The sequence below is a fragment of the Mytilus galloprovincialis genome, chromosome 14 (genome assembly GCF_965363235.1).
Source record: "Mytilus galloprovincialis chromosome 14, xbMytGall1.hap1.1, whole genome shotgun sequence".
NCBI classification, from domain to species: domain Eukaryota; kingdom Metazoa; phylum Mollusca; class Bivalvia; order Mytilida; family Mytilidae; genus Mytilus; species Mytilus galloprovincialis.
In genome coordinates, this window is record NC_134851.1 from 18,697,414 (window position 1) to 18,714,340 (window position 16,927).

General features: G+C 32.7%; 1 protein-coding gene across 1 annotated transcript in view; it reads left to right on the plus strand.

Annotated features, from left to right (window-relative positions):
* The first annotated feature begins 914 nt into the window (after positions 1-914).
* The window catches only part of LOC143059642 (caspase-3-like), a 28,113-nt gene continuing 12,100 nt past the window's right edge, over positions 915-16,927 (plus strand). The window contains exons 1-4 of the mRNA XM_076233164.1: positions 915-1,310; positions 2,104-2,348; positions 4,683-4,724; positions 6,825-6,896. Of these exons, the coding sequence (XP_076089279.1) occupies positions 1,000-1,310; positions 2,104-2,348; positions 4,683-4,724; positions 6,825-6,896 (670 nt within the window). The 5' untranslated portion in view covers positions 915-999. The remainder of the gene's footprint in view (positions 1,311-2,103; positions 2,349-4,682; positions 4,725-6,824; positions 6,897-16,927) is intronic.

The following is a 16,927-nucleotide window of genomic DNA, read 5'->3' on the forward strand; positions in this document are numbered from 1 at the left end:
ATAAACAAAATTATGAAGCAATACTATAATCATTTGATATACACTCGTTCATATTCAATATCCAGTAGGATTTGGCAACTTTTAGAGTTTGACCCTGTGAGTAAAACACCTGTAGAAAACTTATTTCAAACGGGATAGCAATTGCATCCTAATTTTTACGCAGATGTTGTTTACAGAGCCCGGAATTTAAGTTCGGTCCGGTTTAACTTATCGATTCTTTAGATAGACTTATCCTAAAGGGTTACCAGTTCAACGCTAAAATAAGATCTTTGAATATTGTTTTTTATTGGTATTGATATTTATTTTGTTGTCTGTAAATTAAAATCAAACTACGTATTATTTGTTTACTTAGTATGCATATACTCTGTATTTTGGCATTGCACAATGTCATGTTTTTCTCTGACTGTTAATGACCTCTTTACACTAAATTCATTGGATGTTGGATGTGTACTGATTGGTGTTTTACTCTTAGATGCATGCATTTTGTTTTATTAGTTCTTTTTGGCTTTGAACCAACTGTCAGTAACTGTGAGTACTCTCAGATATATGTACTGAGTGTCTTTTTGTTGTGGGGATGTATAAGTACCCTGCCACGCCCACTCTATGTTTTGTTACAAGTAGATGTATTTCTGCTTTGTATCTATCTGACGAGTTAAGTTGTGTTACGTTGTGAAGACAGACAACTTTTCCAATTTAATCAACATAAAGAAAAGTTTTTTTTTTAATTACTACATGTAAAGGGATCAAGTATTTTCCACCAAGTTTTTAATGGAAACACACTGTTTTTTTCATTTTCCCTTCTCTACCAGATTTTTTTTTCTTTTTCTCGAGAATATTAGAATCAAACAATTTATTAAAAAGAAGGCGTCTGGAAATTTTACGAGATATTCAACAAATTGCATTTTCTTTTGCAGAGTGATTTAGCTGGCAACATTGAACAAGAAAAACAAAGACTGAAAAAAATTCTATTTCTGTTTTGTCAAATTTCAACATTATACAATGGCTTTAACCTGCCTTACTAAAGACATACTAGTGGACATATGTAGTGATTTAGATAGTGTTGATATGGACAATCTAAAATTCCTAATGAAAGACGTGGCAGGTCTACATAAGTTAATGCCAGCAACCAATGCCTTAGACTTGTTTAGTGCTATTGAAAACAATAAACATGTTGCCTTTCATAATGGCCGGTTTCTTGCAGAATGTTTTGAGTTAATGGGACGAACAGATCTCGTCGGGCGACTTGGGTTGAACCCAACTCAAATTGAAAAAGAAATGGGCCAACATAATGACAGTGTCAGACCTTTTAGGTAATGATCCCAGTTATCATATTGACCATGTATATGTAGTCCCAAATATTTCAGACTGCCATCAATCCCTACAGCTCTGATGCAACAATAAGATGGCGAAATCCACTTCCGCCGTCTTGCTTATCTCGTTTGCTTGCGTGCAAATATCGTTTTACTCGGAACCCTTCTAGTGCTTACCAAGCTTTAAGGAGACATTATAGAATACAATATCGGAAATGCTCTACTTTTATATCATTATTATAAAGTAAGACAGTACAAATATCGGCAAATGTCAGTCGTTTTATTTTATTTTACAAAGAAATCAACACGAGATTTGTTATTCTAATATATAAACAAGAGTTACATGTATCACCATAAATAGGAACTAATATTACAGGAATATAGGACATTCTTAAAATTCACTAACGAAAGCCTCAACCTGATTTTAAAATTACAATTAAATTCGAGTTACTTTCTTGAAATAGTTGGTTCGCTGGAGTGCATAGCAGCGGTATGAATTTGAAAGTAAACTATGTCTTTCTTTTATAAACAAATATTTCCAGCTTTATACAAGAAAAAAATAACATTTACAATTTCTAAATGCATATACATGTTTTAAACCAACTAATCTTTAAATCATCGAAAAATTAATACCGTAAAGCGTCGACCCTTCAATGAGCTGCATTGCAAGACGCAGTTCTACTGCCTACAAAGGAAAATAACCTGCTTCAAATTATAATTTTAGAGTAACAAACATGATTTCGGAATGACGTATCATTCCAGAAGTGATGAAATAGTACCTTATTTTTTACAGGATTTTACTTTACAAAATATCCAAAGATTTGACATCTGATGACGTAGAACTTTTAGCTTCCTTTTCTCTCCGTGTATTTAAACTAACGCAACAAGAGAAAGCAACTATCAAATCAGCATTGGACCTATTTGTACTTCTAGAAAAAAGGGGGATAATAGAAATAGATCATACAAATCTATTGAAGGAAATGGTGAAATCTCTGGAGAACAGAGGAGACTTGGTAGATCTCGTTGATAAGTATCAGGGTATGTACAACTGAGTCAAGGAAATAATAAACATAAAATTAAACCTCACAGAAGTATAAAAAAAAATAGGAGATGTGGTATGATTGCCAATGAGACAACCATCCACCACAGTTCTAATTAAAATGGTAACCATTTTGTATAGAAGTTGATGAGCTGATTAATGATCCAAGTAAAACTTATATTTTATGAGTGATAGTGAAGGTATGCACTCTGTGATGGAGGGATTGGTTGAATCTCTAGAGCACTCTTGGAGACTTAGTAGGTCTAGTTATTTAGTGTCAATGAACGTGTTGATGATGATTATGTTTACGTCCAGTGTCAAATGATACAGGCAAATCATGTCACCAAAACGAAATAAGTGTATGACATTTATCCGAAGTCAATTATAGATAAGTCTAGTTCGATATGAAGCTCAGTAGTTCACGCTGTTGGATACACATATCAAGGAAATTCGCTAAAACAAAAAAATCACACGTTAAAACATTTCAGTGGCGGATCCAGAGGGGGTGGGGGGGGGGGTTCCGGGGGTTGGAACCCCCCTTTTTTTGGCTGATCAATGCATTTGAATGGGAACATATAGTTTGACCCCCTCTTTTTATCCTTGGTTGGGAACCCCCCCCCCCTTTTTTTTAAAGGCTGGATCCGCCCCTGCATTTCCTGGTATACATACGTTTTCCGAGAATGTTTGTTGCTTACAAAGTATTGTTGTTTACTACATTACATTTATATTATATCAAACAGTTAAAAAAAAATGCCATTCACATATATATGGCCAAAAAATATTTTGTTTTGTTAATCCTTGAAAGTGACAACACAGACAACATTGTTCTGAGTTCCATGTTATTTTTCACAAATTACTAGTAGTTTGTTTCACATATAACATTTCTTATTTTTATTTGATTTCCAGACAGACCTTTCCCTCCAGGTAAAGTCACATAGTTACATAGCATTGTGTTTTCTAATATAATATATATGATAAAATGGGAATAATAAGAGGGATATTAATTGGGGGGTTGGGTGTCAAGTTTTCATTAAACAAATGTGAGATTTTGGCAAAAATTGTAATGATCAAAAAGAAAGAAAAAAAAAAAACAGTAGATCAAAGTAAAATGCCGCCGAATAAGCATACAAATGTTTGAGTCTCGAGACTTGACAACACTGGGTGTTTGTAGTTGGTGTAATTTGTCAAAGTGTCTAATGATACTGATAAAACAAGTATATAGAAAAATAAGAACATGTGGTATGATTGCCAACGAGGCAACTTTTCACCACAGTTTGAATTAAGAAGATATAAACAATATTAGGTCACCTTACGACCTTCAACAATAAGGGAAAAAAATCTACTGTAAAGTTCACTATAATAGGTCCCGACATGATAATTTACATGACAAAACTAACGGTCTAATTTTTAACAATTCATATTACGAAAAATAAATATTGATTTCATATGCTTGTTTTAATGTATTATAATAGAAAAACAAAGTTTTGTCAGGAATTATATTATGTATATTATTGTAGTCTTGTTTCGGGGCAATACACAAAAAACAATCTAAGGGTTACGGATTCTTTATTTCGAAGTATATATTGTAATCCAAAATAATACCCTGTAATAACAATACATTATATTATTGGATGTAATCCAATTAGAAAACAATATAGCTTTAAAATATTAAGAACTCGGTGGCCGAGTGGTATACCTACTATAGTTCTTCCACAGTATCACTAGCCTGACAAGAGAAGCAAGCAAACGCAGATACGATAGCTGTTTGATATTAAGACAATTTTTATTGGGACTGGTATGAATTTAGGAGTTATCGTCCGTCGCCAGACAACAGGCCCAAGACCACAATTAATTATCCCGCTTTTCGATCCCGCTTTTCGTACGAATATAGTTCCCTTTAATTAATAAAAGTGTATTTTTTCTTTATTTTTTTTTCTTTTCTTTTCTCATACATTTCTTAGTTTTTATGGGGTGGAAATGAAAGAAGAGAGATGAAATAAACTTTTGGATGTTTTATTGTAATTGAGTGATTTTGATATGGAAAGAGTGATTAGGCCAGGTGTAAAAAGGTAATATTAACACTTTTCGGAACATCTCTTGACTTGTCTATAGGGGTATGGATGTGTATTGGCCAAATCTGTATGATGTACACATGCAATTTTTCTGAAAGTTGGATATATTTTTGGACTTGTACTGTACATTACACACACAAAAAATTAGACAAAAAACACAGGGAATTTTGTTTTAATGCGACAAAACGTTATAAAGAACTGATAGAGGAATTAATTGTGGTCTCGGGCCTACATGATACATTCTATATTATTGTATTTCAGGTCCACCTGTATCAATTTATGAAATGACGTCAAAACCTAGAGGTATGGTGCACTTTGTCACATGACTTTCAAATGTAAAAAAAAAAAAACACGCTTATTTACCATAATTTCAAACATCTTTATAAAAATGTATGCATAATTATTTTCATACAGTTTTGATCCCATAATGAAATTTTGATGAAAATTTGCATATAGGCTATTTTTTACCTGATTAAATCAAATATGTAATAAAAAAATATACCATTATGTGCTACTTTTTGAGTAAATTGAAGTTGAAATTTCAGATATTTCCTCAAAATTCGGATTTATTGACGTATTTTTCCTTTCGACAGAAAAACATAACTGTTTTGTTTTAAAAGATAAACACAAGCTGTTTTTTGCTAAATTATTTGTAATTTCTGTTTTATTTAAATGTTCTATAAATTTGTACATTTCATTTTTACAAATAACTCATATTTATCAAATGTTCATGAATGTAGAAAAAAACGTCATTTTTTACTGTATATTTATCAAATTTAAAAAAATTGCACTATTGACTTTTTCATGAAAATTGGGACACATAATCTTCATACGTATTAAAACCAAATGTCATTTTAAAAAAGAGGGGTCCATGAACTCGTTTTCAAGTTAAATCAGTTTGAATGATAAAAACCAGTCGAAAACTGAATCTTTTTCCGATAAGTCACAGTTTGTTTGTTTTGAGATTGTAACACAGTGATGACTGCTGTACCCATATTTTGACTATTTTACCTATTGTGTCTGTTTTGTTCACGCATCGTTGTAAATATAACGGAATTTGATGCGACTGTCATACAAGTGAGAGGTTTAACGCTATAAAACCAGGTTCAATCCACCATTTTCTACATTTGAAAATGCCTGTCCCAAGTCAGGAATATGACAGATGATGTGTTTTGTCATTTGATTTTGCCATTTGATTAGGGACTTTCCGTTTTGAATTTTCCTCGGAGTTCAGTATTTTTGTGATTTTACTTTTGACGTCGCGAAAATAACAATTTTCGTTATTAACGTTATTACCTCCCCTATAACTTTATCGTATGCCCTTAAGCAGTGGCACAACTGGTAAGAGGGGTGGTTGAAGGGGGTGTCATCCGGTAATCCCGCGAAAATAAAGGTCCAATCTAGAATTTTAGCAACAACAAAAAAAAAAAAAACGACGTCCTGAAAATCCGCCCCTCTTCTATGTACAAAACAACAATATTTATAAAGCGAGATAACCAATGGGTAGATCATGCCCTACCTTGCTCCTGTTTGCCGATAGTTTGGACAAGGAAAATTTCCGTGAAAGTTTTTGTTTATGGCTAAGAAACTGATTTTTTTTTTCTTGAGCTCTCGAGTTGTAGTGTGTAAGCAATTGTAGAATCTGTCTTGCAGCCGCTTCCTCTTTGATCCACCATTTAACTTCAAAAGGGGGGGGGGGTAATGGTTTTTTGTCTGAGTCAGAACCTTTTTTTGGTCATCTGCTTGACCACAATATTTTCTTTAATCAAGGTTTGGGATCCCAATGTTTTTTTTTTTGGAAAAAAAAAGCTTTTGAAGTTTAATGGTCGGTCCCTTATTTACTATTACATGTAAATCATGAAAGTGCAGGTAAATAAAATTATAACGGCAATGAGCTACATTGCAAGTCCATAGCAAATCACCGGCGCCAAAATACAAGTCATAAAAAGACAAACTATATACTTAACAGATTTTATTCCACAGAAAGTTTTGATTGAGCATTGAGAAACATTTAGATTAATTAAGCTGCCAATTGATAAGGGAGCTACCATTTTTGTCTGAGAATGATTTTTTTTTAAAAGTTTTTCGACGCTATCACTCAAACTATTTTGTTTAAAAATTTAACACTATAAAGTATGGGGTAAATTTGGATTCAGAATATTTTTTTTGTCATCTGCTTGACCACAATACTTTTTTCTTCATCAAATTGGGGATCATAATAGTTTGGGTTTTTTTTTAGAAAAAAACACCCCTCTCCTTGAAGCTAATTAGTCGTTCCCTAACGCAGTGCAAAACCATAGATTCATACAACATCTTAAACATATATGTTTTTGTCTGACACAAATCGCAGCATGTTTTTGATGGCAAATACGTGTTATAAAGTATTTCGTGTCTATATTTCAGGAATATGTGTAATAATAAATAATAAAAAGTTTATCAAAATGAAGGCCAGAGAAGGTACAGACGTCGATCAAGGTAAATGTATTTATTCATTGCATGTACTATTAATTTATTTTCTTAAATAACAAATATAATTGCATTCAATACAATACAATACAAACAGTTTATTCACGTCTCACTATTAATATTACAAAACATAATACACGAATACATAAAATAATATAAAATATTAATGCCATTCTAAAAGGAATTATGAGAGACGGGATTAAAAAAAAAATAGAAAATTAATAAGAATAAATATCAATGTACAGCTAGATATAAATAATTTCTTTGTTAAGACAAAAGTTTTAACGATATAAAAAACGACGTCTTCTATCTAAAATAAGTTTGCAGATTTTGGCACTATTAATAATAATTATACTATCACAGTCGCTGGCTAGAACAATAGACAATTTTTCCAGATTAGAAAATTTTTAAAAAGTTTGAATGTTCTGACAAAAGAATTTTAAATAGTTCATTTCGCAGGTCATCGTACAATGGACACTCTAACAAGACATATAATGTTCCTCATTTTCAACAATGTTTTTACAAGTTTCGCAAGTTCGTTGTTGCACGGGTAGCCTCTCAAATCGTCCAGTCTCTATGCGGATCGGTGCAACACCACACCGATACTGCGCTTATGTTCTTCTATGCGATGGAACTATAACTTTGTGCATGTATTTCTAGGTGTGTAATGCCGTTTTAAAAGTGCTATAGGTCATCAACTTATTTCCATCGTTACCATTCCTTTGAGATACAGTTTTATTAAGATTTTCTGATCCTTCATCGTAAAATTTAGATAAAAGTTTGTCATATAGTACATTTTTAACTAAGGCTGTATTTTTCGACGTTTAAATAGGATCATCATGTCTGCTGATAAAAATTGTTGACGAATTGTATAGTTCCAGTTTTTTTACATTAACGTGCGTTTAAGCTACAAACTTGTGACCACTTGAAAATTTTGTAGTTAAGTCCATCGCGGTCCATGTTTTTTTAGTCTACACCACTGGTTATTGACACTGTTCCAATGTTTTATATTAGCTGGTATCCATCCTGAGTCACCGACTATCGCCGTGTTTGGTGTATAATCAACCAACACCCATAAAAAAGCAAATCGCTTTATTCTGAATAGCGTTTCAAAAGAGAAGATTGTATCACCCCATACTGCAGCTCCATAGCTGATAGTGTTCCAAACTGTTGAATCGTATAGTTTGGAAAATGTGCGAAACGGAAAACCTCTAAACGCATTATGTTTCGAAATTAAACTTCCTACAGCTCTGTCGAGGATCTGGTAGTCCAAATGTTCTGTTAATACGAGTCCAAGATAGGTATACTTATCAACTGTTTGCAAAGTTAAATTTCCACATTTAAAATTTGATGCAGATCTTGGTGAAGAATTCGGACGGAAATGTACGACATTTGACTTGTTTCCATTCATTGTCATTTTATTGTTGACGCACCATATATTCAGTGAATCCAATAACGTTTGCAGTTCGCTTTCAGAGTTGGCAAATAACACTAGGTCGTCAGCATATAATAACACCGATAATTTTTTCTCCGCCAATATCAACTCTTGAATTTAAAGATGTTAAATGTGTCGCAAGGTCATTAATGTAAAATTTGAAGAGTAACGGCGACAAAAAAAAACAGCCTTGTTTTAGGCCACAACTCACATTAAACCAGTCTGTTTTTGCAGCCGTTTATCCTCACACATCATTCCACACTTTAATACAAGCCTTAGGACATAAGCGTTATATATATTTCCTTGAATACCAATACTTTGAAGTTTCCGAAATAAAATGGTACGATCAATACAATCATATGCTTTGCGGAAGTCTATAAATGCAACAAATGTTGATAATCAGTTACATTTTCTGGTTAACACATGACAATAAAGTTTATAACATACATGAACCAACGTTATCCGTCTGTAATTCATCGGATCCCGTGAATTTCCTGTAGACGATTTCGGGTTGGGAGTATAATTCCATTAGCCCAAATCTCTGGAATTATTCCTGTGAAAAACATAATTTTCTTAGAAATGTTGTTGACTTGTATGATGTTTCAATCGTGAACAAAGCGTCACATTTATAGGTCAGCTTGCAATAAACATAATGGACAGATGACATTGAGAATGGAAATGAGAAAAATATATATAAAGAAAGAAGGAATAAGCTTGAGACACATCTTATATTCATTGTGCAATGCATGCATTTCAGTTTTTGTTGTGCAGTCAGTCTAATAAAAAATACATATAACATGTACACAAATAAACTGTTTGCTTTATTTGTACATGTATATGTCGTTTACATGTTATTTTGTACAAATTTTAAGCTTAAAAATATTATCCAGATAAATGAAAATAAATGACAGGTAAATAAGGTGTCAATAAGGTAACACGGTAGTATTTGCCTTCCGACTTTAAGGTTGGTCTTTTGTGTACTTAGGTCAATGTATCTGAACAGTGTTTTTAGACAAAAAATACAGTACCTACTGAACAAACTTTCCCAAACTGAGGGATGAATCAGGTGTAGGAAAATTTGAAATAATTTGACAAACAGGTGAAAATGCATTTTTTTTTTTGGATTTTTTGAAATTTTGTATTCATTGCATGATAAAATATAAAAACACTAGTGGCCTTCGGTTTCTAAAAATCGCAAAAAAAAGTAGTTCAGTTAACTGTGTATGTAGAATTTTGGGCAGTGTTAGGAAGTGGTGAAAATTCTAAAAAGGCTACCATTATCCTTATGGGTCAGGCAATACTACTGTGCAACCATTATCACCACTGTCAAACTGTTTGGATTTTGTAGGCTTAGCATGAGTAGATAAATACCACTGACAAGTTCATTAGATCTACCAGGTCAATGTACTGATTTGTTTTAAACATCAAATAGCCAAGGTAACATAATGTTTTGTACAAGTTGTTATTTTTTTTTTCTGAATAAAAATCGTACAAGTAATTACTTGTACAATTATATTTGTACAAGTGATTACTTGTATGATGGCATCATACAAGTAATTACTAGTACAAAATGTGTGTAGAAGTAATAACGTGTACAAAATAATAGCATGTACACGACATATACAAATAAAAGTCTCCTGTTATTCCGCTTCCACATTAAGCAAGCGGTAATGTGGATATTTCTTTTTGCGCAACAGTTCAGTTTGAGGTCCTCTTTTCGTGGTCCGCGTTTAAACTATGTCGATTTCTTTGATGAATCAGAGGCAATGATTTGAATTGAAACAACCTTAGCTTCAAGTGCAGGTGTAAATTGTAGATTAAAAACAATATATGCACATTGTCGGAAACATAATATATACATGTACTCGCTACGAAACAGGAGAGAAACCTCGGAGAGCCTCGCTTTTCATCCAATTTCTTAAGCTGTTATAAATAAATTATATATTTTCTGACAATGTACATTTATTGTATATTGATAACATTTTAACTGATTAATCCCCCAACAGTTTTAGACTGTATGGAGTCAGGCAATATGGACCGTGTGCATTTCACTTTTGTTTGTTCATTTTCTTTTAAATTTATTCTTTAACAGCAATTGTGGTGATTCGTACTATCCTTTGTTGTGTATCATATATGATAAGTTATTTCACTCTTATTTTTTGCAGCTTTTTCGTAGTGTTGCATGTTGTTTTACGTTGTTATTTTGGCCAATACCTTTAACGTATACGAAATTTACTGCACCAGGTGCATGCTGATTTCAACAATAATAAAAGTTTCTTCAAAAATGCAAGAGACCAAAATCAATGCAAAAAAAAAAAAAAAAAAAAAAAAAAAAAAAAAAAAAAAAAAAATCAAGTGCACCCTAGTGCCAACAGGTATGGTAAATGACTCTTGGTAAAAAATCCCGATAAAATGTAAATAACACAACTTCAAACACATTTTACCACAGCAGTGTGTTTGTTAAACTTTAGGAAAACACTTTAGTGCATGAACTATGAATTTTGTGTCTAAATGAACCTACTTATGGATAATTTTTCTACGAGACCACACCAAAACAACGACAGCCATTAGTACGTGGATGAACTTTTATCTAACATTTTGAATTTGGCTTTGATGACTTTGGTGATGCAAATACGCCTCACAACTGGTCTCTAACTTACCAACTACAAACTGAAAACCAAAATATTTATATTGTACATTTATATATATTTATATATATAGTGATTGTTTCATAACTGAGTAGATGAAGGGAGGCGACTCCGACGAAACTTACTCAACAACCCCATTAAACATTAAACAAGAGGCTCTCAAGAGCCTGAATCGCTCACCTGAATTTTTTTGGTTTAATCTCTCATCAATGATTATTTTGGCTTTTCAATTTATTTAAATGTTCTTTGAATCGTCCTATTTTCTTCAAAAGCAAAAAAAAATCATTTTCTCCTATGTTCTATTTTAGCCATAGGAGCTATGTTTCTTGACATACAAGGAAATGAAATATAAAATTTATACTAGATACTCTGAAACTCTGAAACTCATTTAGCCTAAGTTTGGCTGAAATTGATACAGCAGTTTCATAAGAGAAGATTTTTTAAAGTAAGTCAACATGATGAACAAATTGTGAAAAAAGTCTTTAAAGGGCAATAACTCCTAAAGAGGTCAATTGACAATTTTGGTCAAATTGACTTATTTGTAGATCTTACTTTGCTGATCATATTTGCTGTTTACAGTTTATCTTTATCTATAATAATATTCAAGATAATGACCAAAAACTGCAAAATTTCCTTAAAATTACCAATTAAGTGGCAGCAACCCAACAATTGGATGTTTGATTCATCTGAAAATTTCAGGGCTGATAGATATTGACCTAATGAACATTTTTACTCATGTCAGATTTGCTCTTAATGCTTTCGTTTTTGAGATATAAGCCAAAAACTGCATTTGACCCCTATGTTCTATTTTAAGTAACGGCGGCCATGTTTTTTGACGGATCAAAAATCAAGGCACACACTTTGTGCAGGATAATCTAAGGAACAACATGCTAAGTTTTAACCAAATCCATTCAGTAGTTTCAGAGGAGAAGATTTTTTAAAGTTAGCAAATATGATGAACAAATTGTGAAAAATTGTCATTAAAGGACAATAACCCCTTAAGGGGTCAATTGACAATTTTGGTCATATTAACTTATTTGTAGATCTTACTTTGCTGATCTTTTTTGCTGTTTACAGTTTATCTGTATCTATAATAATATTCAAGATAATGACCAAAAACTGCAAAATTTCCTTAAAATTACCAATTAAGTGGCAGCAACCCAACAATTGGATGTTTGATTCATCTGAAAATTTCAGGGCTGATAGATATTGACCTAATGAACATTTTTACTCCATGTCAGATTTGCTCTTAATGCTTTCGTTTTTGAGATATAAGCCAAAAACTGCATTTGACCCCTATGTTCTATTTTAAGTAACGGCGGCCATGTTTTTTGACGGATCAAAAATCAAAGCACACACTTTGTGCAGGATAATCTAAGGAACAACATGCTAAGTTTTAACCAAATTCATTCAGTAGTTTCAGAGGAGAAGATTTTTTAAAGTTAGCAAATATGATGAACAAATTGTGAAAAATTGTCATTAAAGGACAATAACCCCTTAAGGGGTCAATTGACAATTTTGGTCATATTAACTTATTTGTAGATCTTACTTTGCTGATCTTTTTTGCTGTTTACAGTTTATCTTTATCTATAATAATATTCAAGATAATGACCAAAAACTGCAAAATTTCCTTAAAATTACCAATTAAGTGGCAGCAACCCAACAATGGTTTGTTTGATTCATCTGAAAATTTCAGGGCTGATAGATCTTGACCTAATGAACATTTTTACCCCATGTCAGATTTGCTCTAAATGCTTTCGTTTTTGAGATATAAGCCAAAAACTGCATTTGACCCCTATGTTCTATTTTAAGTAACGGCGGCCATGTTTTTTGACGGATCAAAAATCGAAGCGCACATTTTGTGCAGGATATACTAAGGAACAATCATGTTAAGTTTCATTCAAATCCATTCAGTAGTTTCATAGGAGAAGATGTTTGAAAAATTGTTAACGACGACAGACGACGACGACGACGACGACGTCGACGACGACGGACGCCAAGTGATGAGAAAAGCTCACATGGCCTTTTAGGCCAGGTGAGCTAAAAACGTCGACGCCGAAAATCTTCTAAACCATCACCGTCATCGCAAGTTGAGGACAAGAGACAACGTACAAATAGTGAAATAAGCTCCGAGTCGGACACAGACAGCGAGTCAGAACAATCAGATTGTTATTCTAGAGGAAAAGACGAAATGAGTTATCCATCAGACTTGCTTCCTAAAGTATCTTTGACTGAAATTGATATAGTTAGGATAGCTGAAACTGTTAAGCAGCTACTGAAAGACGATATTGACAAGACCGTCGAGAGGGTTGTAAACGAAAAACAAAAACACTTAATTGACAGGATAAACGACATAGAAGAAAAACAATGTAAACTGGAAACAACCCTTAAAATAAAAACAAACCAACTAAATGAGCTGCATGTAAAAAACACTAAACTACAAGAAAAAGTTGACGATCTCGAACAGCACAGTAGAAAAGGTCTTCTCCGTCTAAGTGGTGTGCCTTTTTCAAGAGGTGAAAAAACTACTGAAAAGGTGATTGACATAGTAAAAAGGATAGGAGTGAACATAAAAGATGATGACATTAGCGTAAGCCATCGCACAGGAAAATTCAGGGAAAATAAAACTCGCCAAATCATCGCAAGGTTCCCAAAGCATGATTTAAAAGTCGAAATTTTAAAATCGGCCAAGAAACTTAGAGAAATACCAGGTCTTCAAGATATCTGTATAAACCAAGACCTAACAAAGACGCGAGATGAAATAGCATTCAAAGCTAGAGCGTACGTGCGCAACCATAGACTCAAGGCAACCTGGGTGGTTGATGGAAAGGTCATGATTATTGGGAAGGACAACAAAAAACACGCCGTCACACGTATGTATGATCTGAATGACTATGTTTTCCAATCGGTTAACTTTACTGAAATAAACGAGATTGAAGACAACCAAGAAACAGAAATGCAGTACGCGTCAAATGGTCATGACAGGGTCAGCGAACAACCAGCTAGTGACGTTCCTATTTAACTTTATACGAGTGCTCTTTGTTACTTATAAATGATCAACTAATTAAAATCGATGAACAAATATCACATTTACAATTTTCCCCTACAGTTAAAATTTTAGATTAATCAAGCGTACACCTGTACTCATTTGACTATTAGTACTTATGAAAATGTATACATATTGTTACTTTGATACATGTAAAAAAAATGCTAAAAATAGTTATGTTCTATACTACATGTAATTCAAAGTGTCATTGTATTCTACCCCTTATGTCGAAATAAGTTGTATTCCCGTTTCCCGTTGGCTTTTTACTTACTTTTTTTTTGTTCTCTCCCCCTTTTTTTCCTTTTTTTCTCTGGTTATGTTGTTGGGTTTTCAGTTGTTGGTGGGTTTTTTTTTCTTTTCTGTGTTTTTTTTTGTGTTTGTTTTATTTTCTTGCATTGTTTAAGCTTTTTTGCACCCTTTACTCAAAATACCGGAACTCCTACAATACTATTTTCTGATGAATATCAGTCACGATGAATAATTAAGAAAATTCACTTTTGCATAAGTTATATTACAAAGAAATCAAAGACGATTCTTTTTAGACTTAGCCTACAATACTCCAACTGTTTTTAGTAAATCAGGGTGATACAAACATACTCACCTCTAAGCAAAGTTGAATTAGTTAAAAAGATCAAACTCACTCAAAAAGCCTTTGTTCATTGCTTATTTGTAATCAATTAAAGCACCAAATAAAAAAAAAAAAAAAAAAAAAAAAAAAACATATAAAAAAGTATATGAAAAACTTATTCTCATATATTTTCTCGATAAACGATAAGTCTCTTGATGTCCAAACAGAGTTAATACTATTTATTTTCTTTAAACTATACAACTATGTTTGGAACTGTTGTGGTAAAATCCTGTTTTTCCTGTTACATGTTCCACCCCCTTTTCATTTTGTATATATTTTACTTTTTCCTACTTACTTTTTTTTATCAGTCATCCACGTCCTACTTTTTTTATCAGCTGTTGACAGTCACTGTTACCTCCAACACACGATCCGATTATAGCCATTTTTATATTATGAGCACACTAAGCCCCCACGCGTGTCCTATATTACACAAAGTATCTACTATAATAATACCGTTATGCCAAACGTTGACCTAATTACATATAGGGCACGCGTTGGGTCAAATTGCTCGCGGTCTACTCGATTGCCTAAGCATCTACTCCTAACTACAGATCAACTTGTGTTATTACTGATCATATCAAAGTACAAATCTTTTGGTGTACATTTATATGTTCTATGTCGAATAATATGTAACATTGAAATAACAAAGTTATTTTATGCTTTACTGAATGTTAAATTGAACTATTACTCAAAAATCTTTAATTCTACAAGTAGTTCAAGTAGCTGTTCAACACATTCCGACTCTTTGCTCACTGGTAGTCAGTTCCGAACCCTTACATGTTTAAATACACAAAGTTTCCTAGCGAAACGAGACTTAATTGAAGCTGAGCTTAGCGACAGAGATATTTTGTTATTTACCGAAACCTGGTTTAATAAACACACTGATGACAGCAATATCAAATTGGAATCTTTTAAAAAACCATACAGAAATGATAGAAATCATAAAGCAGGAGGGGGTGTGGCTATTTATGTGAAAGAAAATATCTTTAGTGAAGAAAAACCTGAATTTAAAATAAACGGATTGGAATGTGTTTGGGTCAAAATACATGTTAAAGGAACAAATATATTATTTGGGAATTTTTATAGACCGCCAGATTCAGATAACCAAACCTGGGAAAAAATAAACTATTCAATAGATCTTGCCATTAATTCGAATGCAGATAAAATCATAATTTGCGGTGATTTTAATGATGACCAACTTAATCATAGCAAACAAAATCTTAGAGAAATTTGCAACCAAAATAGCTTATATCAAATAATTACTGATGCTACATATTTTTGCGAAAAGTCAGTGTCGCTACTTGATCTTATAATGGTAAATGATCCGGAGGTAATACTTTACTCAGAAGTTGGTGAAAACATCCTCGAAAATTCTGTACGTTATCATTGCCCTATAAGTGCAGTAATAAATATCGAAAAACAATTAACAAAATCCTTTAAAAGACACATTTGGCAATACCACTTAGGCGATTATGAATTGTTTAAAAACGAACTCCTTAAAATTAACTGGGATTCTCTAATTGATAATCACAACATTAATACCGCGGCAGTAAATGTTACGGAAAAAATTCTCGAATCGGCAGCAAAATCAATCCCGAATAAAATGGTTCAGGTCAGGAAAAATGATCCACCTTGGATGAATTCAAATATAAGAAAAATGATTCGGAAGCGTAAGAGATTAAATAAAAAAGCAAAATTAACAAACGATGAAATTGATTGGTCAAATTTTCGACGCATAAGAAATAAATGCATAAACTATGTTCGATCAAGTAAAAAAAAAATTCTTAGAAAAGCAAATAAATAAAGTTGATAGTATTCACACAATAAGCACTAAACAATGGTGGAAAACCATTAAAAATTTGATCGGACTACCAAACAAAAAATCAGCATATCCCACTTTAATTTTCAAAAACCAATATATAGAAAGTGATTACGACAAAGCTACATATTTTAATGATTATTTCTGCGCTCAGTCTTCTGTTGATGATTCATATAATGTATTACCAATATTAGAAAATGATGAAATTAATAAACTAGAGGAACTGCTTATAAGTGAGCAGGATGTTGAAGATGTGCTTTTGAATCTTGATATTTCAAAAGCTACTGGGCCTGATTTAATCAGTCCAAGACTACTGAGGGCGGCAGCAACTGTCTTGAAGTATCCATTTACAAAACTTTTTAATCTATCCCTCTTAACAGGGAGGTTTCCAGATGTGTGGAAACTAGCAAATGTTATACCTGTTTATAAGAACAAAGGTGGCCCAGAATTTTTACTTAATTATA